This window comes from Brachypodium distachyon, chromosome 2 (genome assembly GCF_000005505.3).
Source record: "Brachypodium distachyon strain Bd21 chromosome 2, Brachypodium_distachyon_v3.0, whole genome shotgun sequence".
In the NCBI taxonomy this organism is placed as follows: Eukaryota; Viridiplantae; Streptophyta; class Magnoliopsida; order Poales; family Poaceae; genus Brachypodium; species Brachypodium distachyon.
The window spans coordinates 25,847,660-25,873,226 of record NC_016132.3 but is presented as its reverse complement, the minus strand read 5'-3'; the positions used below and the strand labels follow the sequence as shown (position 1 = coordinate 25,873,226).

At 41.9% G+C, this 25,567-nt stretch overlaps 3 protein-coding genes across 4 annotated transcripts; 1 reads left to right on the top strand and 2 right to left on the bottom strand.

Annotated features, from left to right (window-relative positions):
- Nucleotides 1–991: 991 nt before the first annotated feature.
- LOC100846098 (peptide chain release factor PrfB3, chloroplastic) lies at nucleotides 992–4,512 on the top strand. Of its 2 annotated transcripts, XM_003568523.4 has the most exons (6): nucleotides 1,001–1,431; nucleotides 1,885–2,102; nucleotides 2,471–2,671; nucleotides 2,989–3,201; nucleotides 3,791–3,971; nucleotides 4,057–4,512. In XM_003568523.4, the coding sequence occupies exons 1-6, from the start codon at nucleotides 1,296–1,298 to the stop codon at nucleotides 4,335–4,337; spliced, it is 1,230 nt and encodes a 409-aa protein (XP_003568571.1). In that variant the 5' UTR covers nucleotides 1,001–1,295; the 3' UTR covers nucleotides 4,338–4,512. The 2 variants fall into 2 exon arrangements, with proteins under 2 accessions (XP_010231469.1, XP_003568571.1); XM_010233167.3 differs by lacking the exon at nucleotides 4,057–4,512 and having other exon boundaries at nucleotides 992–1,431; nucleotides 3,784–3,952.
- On the bottom strand, nucleotides 4,381–12,865 carry LOC100845489 (heterogeneous nuclear ribonucleoprotein A2 homolog 2). Its single transcript, XM_010233168.3, is given in 13 exon segments — nucleotides 4,381–5,435; nucleotides 6,251–6,382; nucleotides 6,508–6,612; nucleotides 6,686–6,819; nucleotides 6,903–7,056; nucleotides 9,359–9,435; nucleotides 9,982–10,036; nucleotides 10,813–10,858; nucleotides 10,935–11,023; nucleotides 11,159–11,224; nucleotides 11,859–11,924; nucleotides 12,314–12,403; nucleotides 12,492–12,865. Coding segments are annotated over 13 exon segments (1,932 nt in total). The 5' UTR covers nucleotides 12,510–12,865; the 3' UTR covers nucleotides 4,381–4,535.
- Nucleotides 12,866–15,263: 2,398 nt separating this feature from the next.
- Nucleotides 15,264–25,051, bottom strand: LOC100845185. The gene is made up of 14 exons (XM_003568520.4): nucleotides 24,768–25,051; nucleotides 24,590–24,691; nucleotides 24,446–24,478; nucleotides 24,294–24,361; nucleotides 24,000–24,097; nucleotides 23,726–23,777; nucleotides 21,924–22,016; nucleotides 21,190–21,300; nucleotides 19,903–20,086; nucleotides 18,127–18,533; nucleotides 17,806–17,915; nucleotides 17,579–17,637; nucleotides 17,148–17,335; nucleotides 15,264–16,706 (listed from the first exon to the last, which is right to left on the bottom strand). Exons 1-14 carry the CDS (start codon nucleotides 24,832–24,834, stop codon nucleotides 16,515–16,517), a joined length of 1,764 nt encoding a protein of 587 aa, XP_003568568.1. The 5' UTR covers nucleotides 24,835–25,051; the 3' UTR covers nucleotides 15,264–16,514.
- Between the last annotated feature and the right edge of the window lie 516 nt (nucleotides 25,052–25,567).

The following is a 25,567-nucleotide window of genomic DNA, read 5'->3' as shown; positions in this document are numbered from 1 at the left end:
TGAACCTTCATATCTCCTATTCGCAATTTCAGATTGCTTTTCATCTTGTTCTTGCTTGTTCTTCGATTGCTTGCAGGAACAAAGACCTTCGTGGTCAGGTTGATCGTGCCCCCGCGGGATCAATAACCTTCTGGAGTTGGTGTATCGATCGCTAAAGCGCTGCCTCCTAGGTTGTAGTCGGATCGTCAACGTCACCTCCTACCAAATCGATAATTAGGTATCTCATCGAAAGATCGGGACACCCTCGAGGCTATCATATACCCATGGTTGTAAACGTCGACCCATATCCTACCTATTTGGATCGGATATCCGCGGGCGAGTTGCCACATTTAATGCTTGCCGACCATATAAGACGGACTCTAATCGCCACACAGAGACAGGACTACGAGCAGACAAATAGCCGAGAGGCCAATGACGTCAAGTCATCTGAACTGCCCACAAGTCAGACCCGCCGAACAACTCGAGCAACTAATTGGGAAGAATTTACACGTGCACTACCAGTTTATTAATTAGGCTTGATTTAATCTAATATTGATAAGTTCCTTCAGAAAACCAGCAAAATCAGAACATGCATACTTAACAAAATAATCAAATGTCTATACTCATAAACGAACATCCAACTGCCAAAACATAAATTTGTTGTCCTTCTAACTATTTGTTTTAATGGGTGAAGTGAGATAGTGGAGAGACCTAAGAAAATTAAGTGATTCCATCTCAAAACTTCTTTGCTTGGGTGATGTTATATAATTTTCAAAAGAAAGTGTATTGTTCTATTTGAGAGACTAGAACATAGAGACGATATTCGGAAGAAATCTTTTTTTAAAAGATATTTGGTGATTGTTAAAAAACAGCAGAAAATGTATCATTTTATTTGGTTGTTCCGTTGCAACGCACCGGCATTTGAGCTATTAGTCGAAAAAACACTGTCACCAAGGCAGAAATTTCTTAAATCACGAAAGGAAATTAATGGCTGAAGCTCTCGTCCCTATCGATCCAGATCGAAGACCACGCAGACGCTCCGTCGCTTCCCCTCCCGATCCTCTCTGTCCACGCCCCTGTCCGCCTCTCCCTCATCTCCGCCGCGCCAGCCTCGTCCCCAACCTCGCCTGACGGGCCGTGCCGGGCCTGGGCCGGCCCGTTGGCCAGCTATACCGCGTAGGATGAGGCGCGTGTGAGCCACACCAGGCCAGGCTACGCCTTCCTCCGCCGCACAACGCCTGTAGCCTTCGACTGACTCTCTCAAAACCACAAACGCGCGCACATCCCCACCGACCACCACTCGCATTCTCTTCGCGATGGCCGCGCCGACCTCGCCGGCGGCGGCGTCAGCACGAGCTTCGGCGTTCCGCTCCCGCACTGGCCGCCTCGCCCTCTCCGCCGCCCACCCGGCGGACGGCCGTGGTGACAACGCCACCACCTACAAGGAGCTCGGTAGGTCTGCTGTTGCGGCTTTTTAGTGGATCGGTTTAGGTTAGGAGGATTAGCGAAATTCTGCGCAATCGTGTGGTACATCCATCATGATCCATCTGTTACATCCATGTTTTGGTGAATTTATTGATAAATTACATTGGTTTTGTGAATACGGGTGATTATAGATAAGAGTGGTTTCTCTTCGTACTGGTAGTAATCGGAATATTAAAAATTTACGTCAAGATAAGCCAAAATAATTTTACAATAGAGCTTAATTGATTGGAAATTTTGTGGTGCCAGATAAGTGGATATGCTTCTCTCTTCATGATTAAGATCAGTCCTGAATGTACAGTTCAGTTTGAGCAAAATGTACAACCTGAATGCATCAAATGTACAACCCAGATCTTACATGTTACTACTAGCACAAACTAAAGCAGCTGATTATACTAACATCTGCTTGTTGATTATGTCAAGGTTTGTTCTCCTGGAAAAGGAGGATCGAAGATGCAGTTATCAGGGTCGAGGTGACTGCGTCCAGTGCATTGGAGTGGGAGGAAGCACAGAGAATCAAGCATGAAGAAGTATTGCAAAGCCGTAATTTGTGGGACAACCCTGCTAAGTCACATGAGACGCTCTCTGCTCTGTCTGATGCCATCAGAGCGGTTGATCATCTCAAAGACCTTCTATACAAGGTGCTTTCTTAGATGCATAATGTGAGTTCAGCGAACTCTTTGCTTTCTCCAAAAGTTGAACAAAGAAATATGCTGTATATAGCATGCTGGTTTCAGTCATAAGGGCCATGCTTGAGAAGCAGAGAAGCTGGACTAAACAATGTGCCCTGTCAGTTCCCTTCATCGCTCCAGCTCTACAGATTTAGTTTCATTCATTTTTTGCTTTGACTTTGCACTATTTTCTTTCTTTCAAAAGGAAGACTTTATTGATCCCCTGGCCACTGCATCAAGTAGATGAATGCGACTCTTTAATTTTCCACTATGGAAATTATGAATTACTAGAGTTTAGCATTATTTTCATGCTGATACTCGTTAGATATATTGTGCAGGCTGAAGAATCTAAGTTAATAAGTCAACTAGCAGGGATGGATGTCATAAATGGAGAGCTATTTAAACAAGCATACGAGGTCTCTTTAGATGCTAGTGAGTTTCTGGATCGTTACCAGATGTGCAAGCTTCTTAAGGGTCCATATGACAAGGAAGGAGCTTGTATTATTGTCACTGCTGAATCAGAGAGTGTTGCGTCAGAGGTAAGTTGATGGCAGTAACATTGGAAAACTTGAATAAGATAACGCCAATTTAGCACTGATCGTAATAAATATGCTACCGTGCAAGTTTTCTTTTCATGAGTTTGTCCTTTAATTGAAGTTATGTAAGATGCTATTTTAGACAACTAATGGTGACACCCTAAGAGGAAACATTTCTATTGGATGGTCATTGTAAATGTTCCTTCGATATCTTAGTCCATAGTTATGAGCACATCAATTATATAGATGTGTTTATCTAAACTAGTCCTGGATCAAGATTGTCCCCACCTTTTTGAAATCTTGTTATTTTCTGATTGCAGCTATGGGCAGAGAAGCTATTTGGCATGTATGCAAGTTGGGCACGGAGGCAAGGTTGCAAAGGAGGGCTGGTTGAGAAGATTGTGTCTACAAGTGGTCATATCCAATTTGCAGCGATGGAGATTGAATCAGAGTACATGTTTGGCACCCTATATGGAGAAAAAGGAGTGCACAGAATGATCTACTCTTCTGTTGACAATTCTGGCACAGACAAGGTGATTACATTTTCTATTCTTATTTGTTCTATAATGTTTACCATACTTTTTGGGTCCAACCAACTAAACACAAGCCTGAATCTTACTTTCAAAATAGTTTCAACGGAGCTGACTGTTATGCACATACTGACTATGCGAGCTAGAGACTGACCAAAGATAGAACCATGCCACCTAGATACCGAATAAAAGATAAGTATGTCACCCACAATTAATAACTGGAGAAAGTTCTGACTGACAGACTTCAGTAAAGTTTGCTTTTCAAGTTAAATTTTCATTTTCAAAAATATCTTTCGAATTCAGCATTTTCTCGCACCCAAGTATGTTTGTGTAAATCAAAACTCAAACGAACCAATTTATATCCTGTAAACTCATTTGCCATTTACTTTTCTGGAGAAACTGTGCTAAACTGCTAATATGTTCTGGAGGCCCAGATTGTGCACACTTTTTAGCATAACTTTCTCCTATGCTGTTTTCCATCACAATGGTTCTTTATAGTGGTACACATTACGATGGTTTGTTTTGTAATGATTTCTTCCTTACAAATGCTCTATATCAGAATGGCTAACTCTAAATCTACCAAAGCTTCCAGGCAGTGTCAGCTAGAGTCGACATAATTCCTCTCTTCTTGGATAGTCCAGTTAATCTTCACTTGGAAGACGACGATCTGGAGATTTCTCCTTCACCCAGTGGATGTGAAAATCGAAGTCAAAGAAATGGTGCTACTGTAAGAATTCAGCACATGCCAAGTGGAGTTGATGCCCAAAGCTCAGGTATCAGAAACAAATGCCTAATGTCCATGCAAGTGTGAACCGCATATAGCTGCAGGCTAAATGTACTCGGGTGATCTGTCCACAGGTGAAAGAAGCTATTTTGCAAACAAGTTGAAAGCCATGAGCAGGTTGAAAGCAAAGCTACTTATTGTAGCAAGAGAACTAAGAGTAGCAGACGCGAAGAAGGTGGAGAAACAAGCTGTAGAGGAGAAATGCAATCGTGAGACAAGAATATACACGTTTGGGCCCCAGGAATCAGTCCACGATCTTAACACAGGCATCCAATTGTCGGACCTTAACTCAGTCCTTGAAGGCGACATCGAACCATTCATCAGAGGTCGATATTTTCAAGACAGGGATGAATGACACACCAGAATTCGCTTGCAATTCTGTAGGTTCATCCTTCTGATGCACACGCCTCATAAGCAGAGGATAGTTTCTTTTTCGCGGAGGGAGCAAAGCATAGCTCCTGTTACAGGGATCACATTTGAAGCCAAAAAGGCAAAGATATATCAGGTATAGGAAAGGCATGTTCTTACCAGCCGCTCACTTGCCATTCATGAGTCATGTACCCGATGCAGATGCTCTTTCCCTGTCAAGCTTGCGAGCAAGGGTGCGCACGTCGCGCCAATGCTTGTCAAGTGCCACCTTGTGCTTGTCTTGCAGCCCGCTCTGCAGGTTCAGCGCGACACCAAGGGCCGTCATGGCATGGTCCTGGCAGTCGATCTTGGCCGGCGCAAGCAGATGCTGGGGTATGTAGTCATACCGCTGGCTGGCAATGGCATCGGCATCGGCCTTGATGTAGGGCACTGCCCCGAGCCAGTACTCGGACAGGCTCCCCGAGCTCTTCACCTGCTTGACCATGTGCGCCGACAGCACGCCGTGCCGGCCGACGCTCCTGAACCTGATGGCCTCGGAGACCATCACCGACATGGTCATCATGGATATCGCCGTCTCCCGCTGGGTGCCGGTGTCGGCCGCGAGCTCGTCCATGCCAAGGGTGAGTTTGACGAGCTCCGTGCTGGCCGCTGCTGCCATCTCGCCGTAGCTTTCCCCGAAGGATAGCGATGTGGCGCCGCTGATGGCCGAGCCGCCGTGGAACTCATGCCACTGGCCGGCATAGTTTCGGTAACCGCATAGGTAGAGGCTGTCTGCACGTATCCGGAAGAGGACCAGGTCCCCTGGGCCGTGCCGGAGCGTGACCCCGAACCATGGCGCCTTGCCGGGGTCTGATTCCTGATGAGGAAGCAGGACGAGCTCCAGGTGACGCATGGCGCCGGCATGGTGCACGAGCTGGTCGCGCACGCCGGAGATGAAGTTGCCGTAGGATGAGCCCCGAGTCAAGTCGAGCTCCGCTGTGAATTCTGCCGTTGGGTTCTCCATAGCAGGTGTATAGGAGATTGATTGTTTGACAGCGGCGAGGAAGCAAACAATGGGAATTCTTCAAGGAGATGTGGTCAGGCACTGGATTCTCAACATCAGCTGAGTAATCTGCTACTAGTTGACTTCTAAACAACTCGTCTGTGGCAGCTTATAAACAAACAAAAAACAGTAGCCGATGCCAGTAGGTTATCAACGACCAAGGATGTGTTTGACTTTTTGCAAAACAACATCTACAACTCTTTATCCAAGATTTTACGTCAATTGGCCGTTGGAATATTGGATATAACTTGGGCAACTGAGATGTTGGCTAGCTGAATTTTGCTAGGAACAAACAAACAGACACAACCTTGAAAAATATCTGTATCATCAAACTGCAGAACCGCCCTCCTCTGCTAGTGATTCTCAGTCTGACAAATTAAATATATTTGCTCGGTGCGGAATTCTGGATCTGACAAAATATACTGCTAGGTGTGGAATGTCGCCACCACATGTGTACTGAATACAAACGGCTTGCACATATCCTAGATACGATAAACATAAAGGTACTACTAATAACATGCTGACAACAGAATATCCTTTTTCACTCATATTTTCTCACAATTTCATGTAAATAGCATCTCTTCACATTATCACTTCCCACGACGCTGTAATGATGCTGCCTCAGTACGGTCTGTAACGTGGATTTGTCCTTGATCTGCTGCTACTCCCACTGGGACCATAACCACCATACTGAAACATGAGAGAATATGTGTCATAACTCACAATTGACAATCCAGAAAATGAATCAGAGATGACAAATAAATTTTAAGCCTATCTTGTGTCACAATTACAAAGAAAGCAACTGAATAAAAAACAAGGAAAAGAGGAATAGTCCAAGTATTGGCACATAAACTTACATCATAACCAAGACTGCCAGAGAAGTGACCATAAGATAGCATTGGGCCATAAGCTCCATATGGCCCTGCAGATTCCATGTAACCGCTTCCACTTGAGCCGCCCTCAAGTGGTGCAGCAGAGTCTACAGCAACCTGGGGAAAAAATCACATAGCTCAGTTCAATATAAAAAAAAAATACCGGCAGAGGTTTCTTGAGTGGGCATGCATCATGTATACGTGCTGATTGAGGCATTGAGCTGAGGCTCTTATGGTCTCACCTCCTGTCCCAGAATTTCATGACTTCTCCGTGCTACACGATCAGCTACACCATCATCAGCGAAAGTAACGAAACCGAAACCACGGTGGCCACTTCTTTTAGGATCCTAAGATAGAACTAGGGACTGTAAGCTGTCAAACACTTGAGAACATTATCAATAATGACAGAAAGAGCCAAACCTTCGGGATATACGCATCCACAATTCGGCCAAATCGGCCAAAGTAATCCCATAAATCATCAGTATTTGCTTCCTGTGGAAGTCTACCAACAAATATCTTTTTGCCTGTTACAAGGGGCTCATTTGAGTATCCTCCTAGACAATTTAAATGCAATATTCAGTCACAACCTATTGCTTTCAAGTCAAATATCAGGCAAAGAATACAGAATAAGACTTACTTCCATAAGCTTGTCCAGGATGATCATACAGTGTTGGTACACCCAAGGCTGCGTACCGGGTAGCAGCTGTAATGTATGCATTGTATGAACCATAACCACCATCACCATGAACTGGTGCTCTCCTAGACCTCGGAGGGTGTCTGACATCTTCATCCTGCAACAGGGGTAAGCAATAGCATAAGTGGATAACTAGTGTCTAGGGCATCCAGTGCAAGGCTGTCAATATATCCTGATCCTTTCTCTCTTACTCTTCAAAGCAAGTAACACCTAATTTCAAGATGCTTATACTTTTTGAAGCCCTCAAACAGCCCTTTTGAGCTACTATTGTGGTTATGTCTCCTACAGGAAACACACTTTTTTCCTATTCCTGCATTTTAGAATTCTTCGCTCCAAAGAGGACCTTAGTAGGATCATGGTAACATCCCAATCATGAAGACATCATCTTCAGGATCATGATCATCTACGATCCTAACAAACAATGTTTGTGAACAAAATCCAGTATCATATTGTTTCCATTTTCAAGTACAGAAAGAACTACTCCTTCCGTTCCAAAATAAGTGACGTGGATTTGTTTAGATTCTTGCGCAAATCCACGTCACTTATTTTGGGACGGAGGGAGTATGATAAATAATGTACTCCCTCCATCCCATATTAAGTGACTTTCTATTACATGTATCTAGACGCTTTTTAGGCATAGATACATTCATATTTGGACAATTTGAGTCACTTAATATGGGACGGAGGGAGAACCATTTATCTTTACTATCTTATACTCCGTATGTTCACAACTGTATGACACGTTTTACTTGTCAGTCTACCCTACCACCCTAACTCATGCATGCTCCCACGGACGCTGCCACCACTCATCACTCAGGAGACCTCATCCGGATGGCCATGGGTACCCGATACCCACATACCCGACGGGTATGTACCCGTTTAAGATACATGTATGGTAAGAAAAAATACCCGCGGGTATGTAAATGGTAAAATCTTGTACCTGACGGGTATGATGGGTACGGGTACGGTATTGGACTACCTGAACCCGTCTACCCGTACCTCAGTTGCAGCCCATTGCAAAAGCCCATTAATTCTTGCCTAAGGCCCAACCCAATACCTTCCGTATATAAACCCAGATGGCCCCCAACCCCAATACCTAACCCTAATCCCCTCCCGAATCACCTCGTCCCCTGTCCGCCACCCCGCGCGGCCGCGACCTCGCCTCTCCTCCCACGACCTCCCGCCTCCACCGCCCGCCTCCTCCACTGCTCGTCTGCTCTCCCGCGGAGACGAAGGAGGGGATTCCGAGGACAGCGCCGCCAACCGGGGGGAGGCGCTGTACGTGCTGGCGCAGGCGGGGAGGAAGCTGGGCAGGGAGCCGACTTGGTCCTCGATGAAATAGCTGGCAGCCGGATCTCAAACTGGTCGGCGACATGATGTGACCCGCAGCCGGTGCGCGCGATGGGATCTGTGGGTGGATGCCCCGCGTCCCAGCCTCTGGCACAGCCACTGCATCACAAGCCCAACGAGTCAACTTGCATGTTCCGTTGATATCCCATCCAGCGAGATGCATTGGGGTCGTAGGATTTGTTTGAATGCGGAGAATGATCTTCGGTTCTTTTTCTTGTCCACGTTTTTTTTTTGGCTGCACACCTAATTGGAAGGTCCAAGTTCCCATTTCTGCTAGATAGGATTTTCTTCCTAATCTGTTCGAGTGCTACCGTCTCTGTTGTTTAAAGTGGAATATGTTCTAATACCATATTTCTTTGATGGTCTTCGATGATTCCGTGCTGTTTTGCTGAAATAATGATGTTTTGAGGTTCCAGCGGGTCGGGTAAAAATACCCACAGGTAACCCATACCCGTGATGGGTGACAGGTATGGTAAATTTTCGTACCCGACCATGGGTACGGGTACGGGTAGCGGTCTGACCTCACCCCGGCCTCTACCTGCTCCAGCCTCCTTCGCCTGCCCCCAAATTTGTTGGGACACAGGTCACCCTGGTTATTCTTCTCCACGGATTAATTTTCAATAGTCATGTATTATTAATAATTTGTAGGATCATGTCTACTATCAAATCTTTCAGTGAAGTTTATGGATATATTTAGTAGCAATCATTCTTATTTCATAGCTCAACCCTTGCTGATGATGACTGGAATATGCAAGCTTTAAGTACTAAATTTTAAGAGAACACAGCTCTAATGAAGATAAATAATGAGTTAACATAATAGTTTTGCATGGAATGCTCAATTTTTAACATGTTCTGTACTTATCACACCAGTGACCAGTCTAGTTAGATTTTACAATCCGATCCAGATCAACCCCAAATTAATAACCATACTGTCAACCTCAATACCAGTAATTCTACTTAATAGGAGTTGAGTATTACAGATCCATATAAACTAATACATGTATTCATTCAAAGTTCAAACACTTAGCTAAGTAAACTGGAAAATGTACCTTTGGAGTTGCACGGTCAACGACGACAGTTGTACCATCAAGCTCGTGTGTTTCTTTCATGACATCGTCCACACATTCTATAAATTAGAGTTCAAAGTTACAAAATGCATTATAGCTAAATAATTGGTTCAGGAACACAATTGCAACTGCAGTTGTAAATGGTGAAGCAGACAGAAGTTCCAAGCATAATTTGTGAATGCAACTTAAAGATAAAAAATCAAATCCTAGTCTATGCAGTGAAGTAACTCAGAATGAGCCTAAATAAGCAGACAAATGACAGATAATATATCTGAGTCAAACCTTAGTAACAGAACTGATGAGAATTACTTTCAAAATGTAGAGATCCAAAGATTTGGCTGTCAATTGTGGGGCATGCCAGTACGGAACTAAGCATTCTCCACCTGCAGCCGGAACCACAGTCCAAATGATGGACTTGTAAGGGGCCTTGGTGCACACTTCAGTGGCGCCATGGCCACCATTATATTGTAAGTAGTACAATGCAATGTTCTTTTAATTAGATGGAGGACCAAGAGTTATACTCCGTAAATTTTTTCCTCTAATTAGTTTAATCCGGCCTGATCATGGATTAACTAAATCACACTTGGAATATTCTATACACGTACCTGCACTCCGGAAAGTGACAAACCCAATTCCGCGATGGTCCTTTGAACCCAGTTCCTGGATGAGATAGGAAGGAGAACACTACCGCTTTAGCAGAAGCTAATCATCTCGACTCAAACTGTACTTGCTCTCTCAAATATTTTGGACATAATCATAAAATGGTTGCATGAGACAAGTGTCCAGCACAAAAACAAATATCATGTACGTGCGGGACTAAAAAATTGAAGATGGGAATGTGCAGATCCACACCCGTCTTTCCTAACTGATGTGATAACAGGCATGGTTGACCAGGCTATCCTATTCTAACAACTAGCAGTATATACGTCTATAAGGAATTTTTAGTCCCCGTAACAAGTCCAAAACGATCCATGATTGTTTGATGTCAGAGCTTTAGAGAACGGAAAAAGAATCATTCTAACTCCAAAGGAAGATTGTCCTGGAGGCTGGAGGTCCTTAAGTTATACAAGATGTTTCAGCAGTTCACAGTTGACAAAATAAGGCCGTATGTGTTGTCAAGTGTTCAATAGAACATAGCTGGAGTGCTTCACAATAAAACAGTACTTCCTAACCGAGATTTAGTTTTGTTATGTGGTTTTGAATGTACTCCCTCAGTCCGGAAATAAGTGCTCGGATTTGTCTAGATTCATATGTATCTAGACATGTTTTAGTGTATAGATACATGCGAATTATGAACTGAGTTCTGTTATAATTTTGTATTATCAGGGTTTCAAACTTTGAATAAATACAGTAACATGAAATTAAAAGTAGATGACAGCTCTTAGATCTATGATACTATATCTCTATGCAATCTCACATCAGTTTAGCTTCCTCACCTTGGGCATATAAAGATCTATTATTTCTCCAAAAGACTGAAAATGCCTGTTCAAACAATACCACAGCTTAGATCATCTTAAATGCTGCATAAATCAACAATGAAGTATATACTGGAGCTAACCTCCGAAACATTGACTCATCCACAGACTGTGGAATTCGAGCAACAAATATCCTAGTAGCTTTCTTATTTCCTGAAGCTCGCATTTCTTCCTGTATTAAAAATTCATTACATCATTACCAAGAAAGGCAAACCAAGCTAACAGTCTGGCACTAAAGAACTATTGTGCAAGCGGATGGTACATGAGACTATATTACTTCGTATTTATTTATGATTTATTGATTTACCTTCGGAGTTGCTATCTTCACTTCCAGAGTTCGGTCACCAAGGATATGCTCACAGTTAACAACATTCTGAAAAGAGTTGACAGAGAATCAGAGATAGTAGAGGCAATAAAAGAAAATCACCTAAAATTAAACTAGGAAAAAGATGCCACCAGATCATTCCTATTCACTTTCGCCAAAGTTTCTTCATTCAGTAGACTAGTGTATGACCAGGACAAAGAAAATTCTGTTGCTTCACTCATAAATCTCTACTTCCTACATCACCGTTGATGGCTAGCATACTGATACCAGCGACTTCACTACTTACAACTGCAAAATGCATAAGCCATAAGCTCCACCTTTGCCAGCCCTATCAAACTCATCTGTTGTAAACGAGTAAATCAACTACTTGGTAGCATACTGGATCTCAATATAAAGCAATACAATGCATATAATCATACCCATATTTATCATTTGTTTTGTTTAAAGTATTGAATATGCTTGATTTGGAAAATAAAAATAAAAAACATGTATACAAAGTGGAGGTCTGGCTATAGGTACAGCATACTACCAAAAGATAATCAGGTAAATACCAAAAGAGCTCTCTTGCAAAAAGGCAATGTAAAGTTTAGTTCTGTACTTTCTACATTATCAAGCAAGTGTACAATTGAAGTCAAGCTGCACTTGAAGTCCAAACAAAAAGAAAGGGACTTCCTTGTATTACCTTTGCATCCTCTTCTGACGAAAATGTCACATAACCAAACCCACGAGATCGACCAGACGAGCGGTCCTGACATTTTGTAAAAGGTGAAAAAACATGTCAGTAAATTAGATTGGAAATGAGCAAACAAACCAAGATTAGAATAAGAATAGAAATGACGTAGTCTAAAGCTAGCAAAATAAATGCAGTTTTCCATAAAGAAACAAATGACATAATGGAAAGTAACGACAACTAGAAGCAAAGTAATATTTGTGTGTGCATTTCAAAAAAACCAACTGAAGTAGAACAATTGGGAGATATGGGGCAGACAATCAGGCAAGAGGCAGTTACAGTTTATAATGTATCTTACAGAAAGATGAACATATTACCCTACTTAAACCACTGGTGTTGAACATTAAGGGGCAAAACAAGAAAGGATGTCCTCCCTCGAATTTATTATGAACATAATTATCACAAACCTTCATAACGATGCAATCATCCAGGGGGCCAAACTTGCTCATGTACTCCCTTAATCCTTCCGTATCCACATCCCAGGGGATCCCAAGAACCTAAGCGCATGAAGTGCTCACCCTCGTTACTCCTCGAGGAAGGCATCCCTAAAATAGATCTCATAAATACGAAGGATTGGTCACTAACCACAAGCTTCGAGGCCATGCTATCACTACCCAGCTCTCTTGTTGTTCTCAGGCCAAGAAAACTCCCGATCTATGTTTCTTCAGCGACGAGCAGGGGGCTTAACCCTGATTCACGGACGGAGGACCCAGTAGGGCAAGGTAGGGCGGCCGCCCTAACTTGATTTTTGCCTCAGATACGAATTGGGGAAGATTACGACGGGGAGCTAAAGGGTTCGTGGGGTGACGGGAGGTCGGGAGCGAGAGAATCGAAGGGGAGATACCTACGGTGGAGGAAGACGAGGCAGGGGGTCTGCGGCGCGCGCGAGGAGGAAGATGAGCGACGGAGCGAGGGGGGCTGGGGGTGCTCGGCACCGTGATGGGCCAAACTATGGCTGACCAACGGGCCGGCCCGGCCCGGCCCGGTGAAACCTGACAATAAGGGGCCGGGTCAGGCCGGCACCAAAACTCCTCTTCCATGCCCAGGTGCGGCATCAAGCCTGGACGGGCCGGCCTAGCCGTTAAGCCCAACGGGCCCAGCAAAAAAATAAAAATGGGCCAAAACTGGTTGAGACGACAGAACAAATGCAAAAACGAGTAGGGTTGGGTCAAAAGGTTATGTGCCAAATGTATTAATCCTAAAAAAAAAATATATATAAACGGTCCGTGCCGGGCCGGTCTGAGGGCCTGAGGTCGAAGCCCAAGCACGACAACGGTGGGGCCTCGAGCCGGCTTAGCCCGATTATTTTATACACAATACATATATTATTTTGTACGTTTTATAGTGTTGTTAATGCAACAAAATATCTTTGTTAAGAAGAGTCTCGTTTGTTATGTCACATATCTAATTATGAAGAAGTTTCTACAATAAAAAAATATAATTATATATTAACAGTTATAAAAATCCGAGTTATCAATACATATCTATTTGTTATAGCCTTCTATGAAACATTAGATTACCAAAATACATAGCAAAAAGATCGTCACAAAAATGCATGCAGATTTCGGTGAGGCAATTAAAAAAATATAACTATATATTTGCTAGCGCTTTGTACTCTATGAGACTTATTGTAGCCGCTTGCTTATGAGAACTCGTAAATATTAAATTGGTTCCCAAAATTGATACAAATTCACATAATCAAATATTAAATGTTAAAAAATACAATGTTAGGGGTGGAGGACCCTGAATGGCAAGCTATGCCGGCACCATACCTTAATCTGTCCATTTATCTTTTCATCTCTTTAAAACCATTCCGATCCAACATCACTATAAAACAAACCCACGTCTGACCAAAGAGTTAATGAAGGAACACTCATGTTGTTCCTGATACTAGTGAGTGAAACATATGGGTCTTTTCTCTCCGGCCAAGGTATAATTTCTTGGGTGGGCTACAAGTGAGTGCACTAGACACTAAATTAATAATAGTCAAAAAAAAATGAACTTGACCTTAGCTCTGTATGTATATTACTTAATTTGTTTTATTAGTCGGGACATTATAGTGATCTCTTGGATGATCAACATTTCATTCAATTTTGGTTCGGATAAAGGTTAGCACATTTATCGATTACTTTCACAATTACACTTTTTTGCGTATACACAATTATAAGTTAAACATCTTTGCATGTTGATTATGCTTCAGGTTCCATTTAGCATGATGTATGGATCTTATTATTGTGTATTTTTTTTGTAACGATATTCTGAACTACATGATATACTATGCCACACCAAATTTTTATTTCGTCCTCCGCCACTCGAAAAAAGGTTGCATTCCGGATGTGGAATCCCACGGTATCGGACCTACACCTCGGCGAACAAAGAGAGTGCAGGGCATTAAAGATGTGTACCTTGCAAGATTACGTCGGCGTAGAGGTCGCGTTGACAGGCCAAGGCTGAGACTGATGAAAGAGGATCGGAAGCAGATTTGGTCTTTCTCTAAGAAAAGAACAAGGTACGAGGCTCCTTACTTTGCATTCAGGTCCTCCAGAAAATATGGTATTTGTAGTCATTTAACTAAATCTCGCAAATTACCGTTCTTTTTAAGGCCCTCGATTACAGTATAATTGTAGTATCTGAACTCACGCATACTAGATTCGTAGATGCATCACATACTCTGCTGAAAACGGTCATGTTGCATTACCAACTGTCACGTTGTGTTACCACTAATAAACAAGCATGTGAGGCCAGAACAACGAGGGGATAAAGCCCCGGGGTGAGACACACGAATTTTGATCCTGAGGGACTCGAACTCGCGTGGGCAGGCCGCACCACCCCGTGCCTAGCCACCTGCACTACGCGCAGATCTCAAAAATTACCGCTTTTTATGCTGCAACATATAGGCACATAGCCACCACTTCTAAAATTATTTCGCAAAACAACCTTTTTCGGAAATTGTTTCCGAAGTCCATGCCTGGCCTAGCCCGGAACCCAGAATAGGTCTTTTTAGGTTAGTTTAGCTTGTGCAAGCATGATATTCTGCAGTTGTGTCAACGAATTACATGAAGAAGCATCAAGATGTGAAAGGTGGATCAAAAGAGATTACTTCGAAAGACTACAATAAAGCTTTTAGTTTTGTTAAGTATTTTCGTTGTTTTGTGTTATTTTGTGTATTGATCTATTTAACTACTTGTTTCATGAATCAATAAGCCATATCGTTGTTCTAAAAAAATAATTAAAAAATTGAAATATTTTTAATAGTGTTTTGTATCAAACTATAATTATGTAATTGCATTGTTGTTATTTTTCTCTTTGCCATATATATCTAAATAAGGCCGATGTTTAGCGAAAAGACAACGGGGCCATGAGGATTGTTTGTTTTTATCAATGGATTTGGCAAATGGCCAGGAATTTCATGGGCCAACCCTACCATCCAAACAGATGTGAGGACGGATTTTTGGGTGGGCAGGAAGGGGCGTAATTTAGATCATCTTCAACATTATTCACAAATAGCTCCTAAAACAAGGTCCGTAGTTGTCAGTTAGGGGCCACTCTCAGACCCTATATATTTGCGAGCTTCCAAATTTGCCCTCGTGCTTCTTCTTCCCCGTCACGCCTCATTCTCCCCGCCGTGCTGACTCCGTTGCGCCGCTCCTCCCTATCGTCCGCCTCTCGCTGTGCCTCCTTCTTCTCGCGTTCCTCTGTGGCACCTCCTCCCCCGCATGCCGCCTTCCTCATCCCTCCATGCCTCCTCCTCCCTGCGCTCCTCCACCGTCCCTCGCCGCCACAGATCCAGCAGCTCCCTAGCCATCAATGGACGAAGAAGTTTACTTGGTCATCGGTGAAGCCTTTTGAAACCAAGCAAAAAAAAAAAACTCGGACCATGGCTAGAAAAACTCTCCTGCAATGCTTGGCTTCAACGACAACGGCGACGACGTCTCCTCCGTTGACGACAGCAGATTGGACCCAGCCGACGGTCTTGGGCAGCGCCAGATTGGACCTGGCCGACGGCAGCGGGGCGAAGTAGAGGACGGGGCAAAGTGGAGGCGAGGGGGTAAGGCTCAAATGGGATAATGGATCCCTTGACCGATGGGAATGAGGGCTTGAGGGTCCTTTTTAAGGGCCTCCTTAAAATAGGGAATCACTAGAGGGCTAGAGGCTCTGTTGAAGACTTTAAGTAGTTTTTTTTGGCTCCACAAAGTGAATAGGGTTCTGGTGGAGATGCTTTTAGTGCAGGCTGAGCAAAAACATGGCCATCCAAGCATACATGAAACTGGAAGCTCGTTTTACAAATGATTGGTTTCAAACAGAGGTACTATTATATAATTATGAAAAAATGTATATATAATATAGTTCATCTACTAGTGTATAATACTTCCTCCGTTTGGTATTAAATGTCGCAACTTTGTCTATATACACATGGATACCAAACAGAGGAAGTATGTTATTACCGTTGTCTCTAGATTATACGAAGATACCATAGTAATTGCACGAGTGTTGTCCCAGCATGACTAGTTTGATAATTTTTTAAGGTCACGCCTTTTCAAACACTAGAAGAATTTACAATAGCCAACGAGGCGATAACTTAGCAAAAGTCAATACAAAGTTCAGGCCCTAGGCTAAGCTAAGGATAAACAGAGGCGCCTCGAGGTCAAGCTCTTGCCTCATGACACAGCTCATGAACCAGTCAGTGCTGAATGTCATTATGCCTCTTTTTGCTGCATCCATTGCAAGCTCCATATCTTCCTCACACGCCAAGAAGATTGTCTTTGATGGCTCATCTAATTCATCCAGCTCACTGATGATCTGCAAAGTAAATACATGCAACTTACTTTAGAATAGGCAATGTAACTATGCTTTCTGAGTAAGGTCTTTTACAATAGAAACATTTCAATGCAGCACGCATGCAAAATTTAGTAATTCATCCCAAAATTGAACGCATCAGCTTAGTAGTGCCATCTACTAAATACTTTCAGGTTAAGTGCTATCTTTATGTAGTCAAACCATTTTAAAACCGGTTTTCATACATAAAATCACTCTTTAACTGTTCTATTTCAAGATGTTATGCCAGAACTTCATGCCTGGCAAAATTAGAAAATTGAGGTGTCTTACAAAAAAAATGTCACAGAAATTTAACCTCCAGGCTCTACAGTGATTCTTCGGATGGTATAAGTTCTGCTTAATTTTCACCACATCCAAGAAGTTTACTCATATATAAGTTCGGCACAGTATGATGAACTGAATTACCTTGCCACCAACTGATTTGATGATGGGAGACAGGACATCAGGAGAGGGTTGGATGTACTTGGTGAGACAGAAAGTGTAGCCAGAGAATAACGAGCAAGGCCGCTCCTGAGCCCTCATAACCGCATCTCTCATTTCAGACTTGTATTTCATCTTATATTCTTCGTCATCCAGAACATGTTCGGATTCGCCTAAGAAACAGCAGAGAAGTACAAGAGAAGAAAACAGCATAAGTTGTTGCTTTTACCATGGATTTTAAGCAGAACATTTGCTTGTTTTAGATCATGTGCCGGGGTTTAAGCACCTAGTTCATCCAACAACAGCTTCCAGGAGCTTAAGATGACTACATAAATCTTGAGCATATATGGCGCGTCTTTCATTGCATGTCTATATGGCAAGAATTGATTACCTAGCTATCTGAAGTTTTGACTCACCTACAAATTTCCCTTGTTTGAAGCTTTGTTTTAGCCAGTTTGGAGAAACTATCCAAGCCCTGCAATGAGTGTGTAGTCTAGTCAATTGAAAGCTATTACTCCCTGTTTCAACATCTGTATGCGAAATGTTGAATTAAGTCGGTGTGAAACAAGGAATGGAAATTTTATTATAGTTTGAGACATGATGGAAGCATCTCTAGGTTAGGGAAGTTTAAATGAGAACTAACCCAGAGCTTAAAGCAATGCAAAAATTCATAGTCCTTCGAGCTTTTCCAGTAACGACATGTGTGCATGAACTTCCTTCAGAAGTAACAAATCCCCCAAGCATTTCAACTACCTGCATCGTAATTCACAACTCAATACATATAGAAAGAAAGCAAGATAAGTGCATTGGTGGGGAAAAAGTATGATTTTTTTTAAAGAAAATAGCTGCAGTCTCCTTAATGCACCAGACTGTCAATTTGTTCAGTGAGAATACTCACATTCCATCATTTTAGAAATACCTATCACATTTTCTCAAAGATAAGATTAAACCTTATACATACTACCTCTGTAAGACGTATCTTCTTTGTTTCATCTGCAATATTCATAAGCATAACTGAAGGCCTTCCATTGGAACAGATAGCGCCCTTGGCATCTCCTGATAATTTTCTTTCAACGTGAACTGACATACTAGGAGTACAAGGAGTGCTGTCACAAATATCATTTTGCTTCATGTCTTGTTTATAGTCAGCATGACCGCTGCATCTTACTCTTTTTGACTTCAGTGAAGATGATGAGGTTTCAGATATCCGTTTCTTCGATTGTTGGTCAGATGATGAACATCCTCCAGTACCAGTGAAAGATCCATTTCTTGCCACCTGTCCAGCCTTGCTGACTTTGTGGCATCCAAATGTCTGAGGAACCGATTTTTCACAGGAGGGAACTGCAGTATCAGTACCACCAGGAGAGATGCCTGAAAATGATCATAGAAGATCAGCACTAAACATAGCAATTGGAATTTTCTTTTTGTAAATGCACTGATGCTTATATGATTAAGCCGGATTTGCTGTCTTTGTTCCAAAGGTTGAATGAAATCAAATTTAGTAAACCAATAAGTTATACGCTTGCCAGGTTTTATTACAATGTAAGAGTACATCGGTTGTAGTTGCAGTTATCAAACTTCATGCACTAAGCCAACACAACCAAACGACCGATCTAATGGAAAGGGTTAGGCAATCCACTTATACACTTGAACACACACACCCTCACGTATGACGGGGAAGACAAGTCAACATGTCTAAAACTCAGAGGTATAAAAAAAAAGGCAGGACTTGAACTTGAGACTTTTGGCTCTGATGCCATGTCAAGCCTCATGCACTAGCCAACACAACCAAAAGACCGATCTTTTGGAAAGGGTAGGCAATCCTCTTATACACTTCAACAGCACTGATATCCATGACCAAAATTTCAGATTTTCCCCCTTTGCAGAACTTTAATTGTCCACTCGCAAAATTGACAAATGCAGCCTCTGTGTAATAAAGATTTCTTTCAACCAAATAAATGGACCATCACATTGGGTACATAATGGCATGATGCCAAGGCCAAACTTCTCTAGGGTCAGAGTGTGCCATGGCTACTCATACTCTAAGAAAACTCTTAATGAAGTCCTTGACTATAGAATTTGGATATCAAGTAATGCTCAAAATTTGAGGATATTTTGTCTGCTTGGTCGCCTTAGCACTTCCCTTCAAGCTCCGCCACTGATGAAGCATTTTGAGTAAAGAATGTAGTAGGTTAAAAGTGGCATGCTAATGAAACTTCAAAGAAAATGCCAAGAATAAAGGACACAGTGGTAATTATTTTAACTCCTCCAAGTTATGGGTTACAATAGTTTTTTCCCCTCTAACCCAATGTGTATGAGGATGTGAGCTGCTGGTTGTCGCCAAAAGCCCAAAACACAGTGGGCAGAAGAGTTTTGTATTGCTTGTTAGAGTAATTCATTTGGTTATTAGCAAAGAATATTCCGTTAGCCATTTCTCTAGTTTGCCCTATTGACTTAGATTTACCATGGTTACAAATAAAACTGTAACAAAAGAAATAACCAAAGAATTGGCATGCATGTAGCACGGAATTACTGGGTTTGAGATATCGGGATTACGAATTCATATTTTTCTCGAACCCGCACCTAAGTGCGTGTCATTTTCATTCGAAGAAGCGCTGAGACGACGAAAGTTACAAAGGCCAAAAGGCAAAACGAAACAAAAACTAATCAAAAGGAAAGATATGTGAGTGCAAAAAAGAAGAACAAAACAAACTGTAATTATGAATTCATGAAGACTTACTATCTGGTACCATGGCGGGCAGTTTTGCTAGTGGAATTATTGGCGGAGTTGGCAGTTCCTTCTTCAGATGAGTAACCATAAGTGTTGAACTGCCCGGAAAGCATAATGCTCGCCTGATATCAGCCCTTACTGGAATCCTGCGAATCTTCCCTTTACTATCGACCTCTCCAACAGATACAAAACCCTGTGATGCACACACCAGAATTATGATTAGCATAACCTTGCAGTTCTTGATTGGGTATCAATGTTGATAAAGTAGGATAAAAATAGGAGTTTCTTTTTGTAAAGAAAAGACACACTGACAGAACAATGAGCTAAAATGATGGCAAAGTTCAACTACTATGAATTGAAATTCATCGGTTGCTTATAAACTTATAAGTAGACCTGTTCAAACCCTGGGCCAGGCTTTGGTCTGGGCTTGAGAATGCCCAACCCAAAAATTCTAAGGCACATAAAGACTAGCCATTGTGAATTGAAAATATAGCATTATAATCCTTTTTGGAACAAAATTGTAGTTATGTTTCTATCAGCTACTCATCTCAGGCTTCCGGGCCAAAACCGGGCTGGGAAACCCATAATGAAGAAGTTAATAAGTGTTGTTTGGCATTGAGCAATTACAGAGGAGTCCAAAAGTATTCATATTAGGAGCATAAGATTGTCCATGCTAAGGACTGCCAAAATACAAAAAGGTGTAACAAGTCAAGCATCTTGCCAAACATATCGCCATGTTACATTTTCAGAACACTCCATGAGAAACCAGCGTTAGATTTTTATTTTCAAAATATAATGATAAAAATAATGTCATATTTGTGATATGAATACATGTTTTGGACGTGTCTCGGTGACAACCTGAGTTCTACCCTACATGAAATCAGTTTATGCCCCTATATAGCTCTGTAGACCTAGGGATTGAAGAGAGATAAATAGTGAGCCTCATTGCAACATCCATGCTTGTATCTGTATCTCTCCTCAACACCTGTTTGCCCATGTTTTTCCCCACAAAGGGTTTCTACTTGTGAGTTGCGAGTCCTCCTATAGTCATCTTCTATTTGCTGTGTGTGCCAGATCCAGGTTAGCTTGAATTTGGAGGCATTTTCCTACTTTATTAACGGAACATACAGTTCCTCCTATCTTTCTTAATTTCTTTGCTACGTGTTTCTCCAAGCAGTAATGCAAGAATTAGGTTACTAACCAATATAGCATCTGCCAATCATTAATACTAAGATTTATTCATTACGCAAAATAAAACTGAAACAAAGAGAGTTATAAATTTCCATTTTCACTTGCCTGTTTAAGCCAAAATCCTTCAGAGACCTTATCTGCCCAACAGAATATAGTGTTGACACCAACATTTTGAAGACGCTGGCTTAGTTCCTTATACAAGAGATGGCCAAAGCCCTGGGATAAACAATAGATCAATATTGTATATATTCATATACCATCTGAACTTTAGTGCACAACTGCCATTCGCCGAGAAAAGCATAATAGGTTTATAATAACTTACACCATCTTTCTAGTTTGCAATGAGAATGCATCAAACAAATATAACTGAATGATTGCGTGCTCCATAGGTCTAATTAGAGTCTGGGAAGAGCCAAGAAGTATTTCAGGTGACACATTTACCTATTAGTAATAATAATATTTCCATCATAATCCAAGATTAGTTAGGGTATAGTATGTTGGATTAGATCAATTGTAAGTATGAATTTTTGTAGAATATAAGGAATTTGAATGAGTGATGAGTTGATGATTGTACACATATGGTATGAAGTATAAATAACCAGTTGGAATAGACATATTAGGTAACCATTAAGGAAAAGAATGAGCTTTTGAGGCCCACTGTTTATGGCCTCTGGTTCCGAGGCATGACATGTCACGCCCCCACACTAGGCCTAGGCGTGACAAAAAGAAGTACCAACAAGGCATGCAAAAGCAATTCAACTTTAGTAACATCAGATTGGAATGAATCTTGCAAAAGGGATGCTAGTTTTGAAGCTTAAAAGAATTTATGTGTAACATACCACACGTTGGAAATGTGATCTCACAACTGCCAGGGGTATTTCAGCATACTGCGTGTCAGCTGGCACTATCTGGTATGATACAGCAGCTATGATCTGTTTGAAAAGAGTGGTTAGATATGACTTTAATTATCTGGCATGGTGGTTCAGTTGTACAAGCAAGGAGGAACATTTCAATTATCCATGAGTACTGAGAAATTCAAAGGCTCACCCATTAGCATGTGCAACTGGGTGCAAAATCAAATTTTACATATGTCAAAAAACTGAAAACAATTCAAATATATAAATGACCATGTCTTCTATATCCTTGTAAAATTTCGCGTAAAAAGGATTAGTTTTGCAACCTGTATAAAAATGTAATTCTCAAATTTGCCTTTTGTTTAGGACACCAAATTTTTTATTCCCGTTCTGGGCACAAAAGTTCTTTGTTTTCTATGAAAATTTACCAAAACATAGAAGAAATGACCAATTATACATAAGAAAGTAATACCATAGATTATTTTTTTACCAATTTTAAGTATTTTTGTGATTCCACTGCTTATACTGGGAGCGCACGCTCTCAGGAGCTATTTGCCTCTCAGTTATCCGCTCTTACATTGTTGTATTTTAATAGAAGTAAATGAAAAATCCACATAGGTCAACTTAATTGAACTTTCAGCTCTTCAAGAAAATCTGTATTCACTAGCCACTAAAGATATTGCACATCTGTAACGCACATTTCTTCAAATGTTCAAATGACTTAAAAGCTGTATGAAAAGTAGATACTTATTTCAGAATGGAGGATAATTTAATTTGAGATTCAGAATTTGATGTGTCAATTAGACACAACTTTTCAGGTGACAGTAGTAACTAGTGACTGGTGAAAGACATAGTTATTGAAAAAACAGACCAGTCATTGAACCACTCGAGTGTCTGGCTCACTTGTGCATAGTTTCAACCGATTGCTGGTTAACCAGCTGGTTCAATATACACTGATAGATTACTAGTTGCAACTATAACACAACCCACACATTGGTTGGTTGGTCAGCCAAATCACTCTGATCTTCTGTAGGCTACATATTGCATTCGATGCACCGCTGGTGCTGCGTTTTAATTCCTTCTGCACCACGATAGTCATGCATATAGCTGATGTTCGGTCCAACATCATGACTTTCTAGCAGTTTACATAAAAAAATGTCCAGTTCAACCATGGATATCGCCAGTTCGGGGAGGCAAAGGAGTACAAAGATATAATAACAAACCAGACCAGCCAAGGCTCTGGTTCCAGTTTTTGTCTGGTTGAACCATTACTCTGGTCCAGTTTTAATTACTATTTGTGAAGATAGCAGTTGCTGGGATAATGAGATATAAACACTTAAGATGTCCCTAATCTCCAAGCTCCTGTATCAGTGTCTTCCGCCTTACCATACGACATCTCATACTTGAGCATGCTGATGTAATCCTTGGATTTCTGCTACTTGTGTGCAAATCAAATACTCAAAGAAAAAGAAGGATACACAGACTCAAAAAGGAAATAATATCTTAGAAAAATAAATAAAAAATCAATACATTACTGTACATCAGAGTACTCGAACATCTCTGGCATCTCATTTCTTTCCTTTTGGAGAGCTTGATGCAGAAGTACAACTCTTAAAATCTCATATCTTACTTTTAATTTGGCGTACTTTTATCATAGGTAAATATGTATAAGATACTGATGAACATAAAGCTAGTGAGCAGATAAACCAATCCAGAGTAGTACTTATGCACTATGCAGCCAAATTGGACAATGCATGGGTAGAACACTAATGATGCTTCAAGCTTACCTCTTCAAGCCCTGCAGCTGATCTAGACCTCAGAATTAGGGTCTTGTACTTCCTGGGAGGAAAAGGACACGAAACCATAATGTTAACTCTTTCTACTCTTACAAATAGTACTATAGCAATAATATTTACTGTGTGTGCTCTTAGAAAACAATACAGTAGTATAATATCAAATCAGAATTCCAAGAAGAATTCTGTCAAGACCATCAATCAGAAATGGTAAGTAGTAGACAATGACTACCAAAACAATCTGCGAAAAAATGAAGAAGATTTATACCCGTTAATTATGCATTTTTCGAGAAAGCCTGACTTTTTTCCTGTGTCAGCGGCATAATCCATAGTTGGAAGTTCATTCTTATAAAGCGTTAGTGCTTCCTAGCAAATTCAAGAGCAAAATGTACATGAGTTATCATTGTATTTTTTTTTGACACAATCATCAATGCTTCGTCAATAAAGCTTATCCATGCAAAACTGTAAACCTTTCAGTTCTACAACCAGTCAAACACAGGCTCTATCAATATAGAAAGATAAACCTCCAAGAGCGGAAAGCTTAACGCAAACGATAGATTACCTGAAGCAAAGATTTGTTCTGGCTGTCAACTTCATTGGGATTCAGAATGATGAAACCAGAACCCTCACCTACAGACAACAAAAAGATTACATCACTGCAATGAGCAGAGCCACCACTGATTCAACTCTCATCAGAATAACTCCAACACTAACCAATCCCATCGGAAGAACTCCTGGCTCCATCGACTGCACCAGGACAGGATCGTTATCAAAATTGGTAGCATCCTCAAAGAATAGTATCTAGGACAAAAGCAGGAGAAAACAAATGAGGGAGACGAGATCTTTCTCGCGGCATACCGGCGATGACAATCTTTGCGCCCTTGGGCCCAGAAATGGTGAGATCCTGCTCCGTGGACAGGCACCTAAGGCCGCCCCCGTGTATCTCCACCTTGCAGTTGCCTGCGGAACGGAAACTTTGCACTGTGAGACATCTACCGCCTGGTTGGGGAATCGTCCGGGTTAGGGTTCCGCGTACCGATGGAGAAGACGGGGGAGGAGGCCTCGGCGCCGGCCTTGGCCTTCGTCTTCCGTGGTCTCCCCATCCGGTGATCCACTTGCTCGGATGGGTCGCGGAATTCAGCGGCGGCTAGAACACGGCGCCGTGCTGCTGCTATTGCTCGCCGGCTGGGAAAGCGGAACTTGCTTGGGCGGGATTTGGAGTTTGGGCGGGGGTTTCCGCGCGGGAAGGAAAAGGCGGATGGACTACGGATTTACGGAAACAGATGTCCCGCGGGTTCTCGCGGAAATTTTCAGTCAAAGTCTGCTGAAGGAAATTCTTAATTAAGATACGTGAGTAAAATGGCAACAAAAAAATATCCGTTAAAAACATATAATGTAATTGTATGATAGATTTTAGCTATTTTCACGCGGGCGCTCGTCGCAGGTGGAACTTTATCGCGCAGCTCCGCCATGAGGGTCAGGATCTGGTCGATCAGGATTGCATTGAGCAGGCAATTACTTCTTTTTTCGAGGAGGTTTGAGGACCTTGGACTTCGATTTTCTCCAAATCCCGCGTTTGGATTTGCGCGTTTTGGAGTAGCCCTTTGCTGAGGAGGAGATCTGGGCTGCCATTCGGGCTTTGCCTCGGGATCACGTCCTAGGCCCGCATGGTTTTACCGGTATATTTTTCTCGTCTTGCTGGTCCCGAATGCTTTTCGTCATTGTGATGGATGCCTTCAACCGCCTTCTTCTGGTTGCTTTCCGGGAACGCCTCCTTTCTCCTTTTAGAGGTGTGACTCCGGGTTGTCAGGCTTCCTTCTACGCTGATGACGTGGT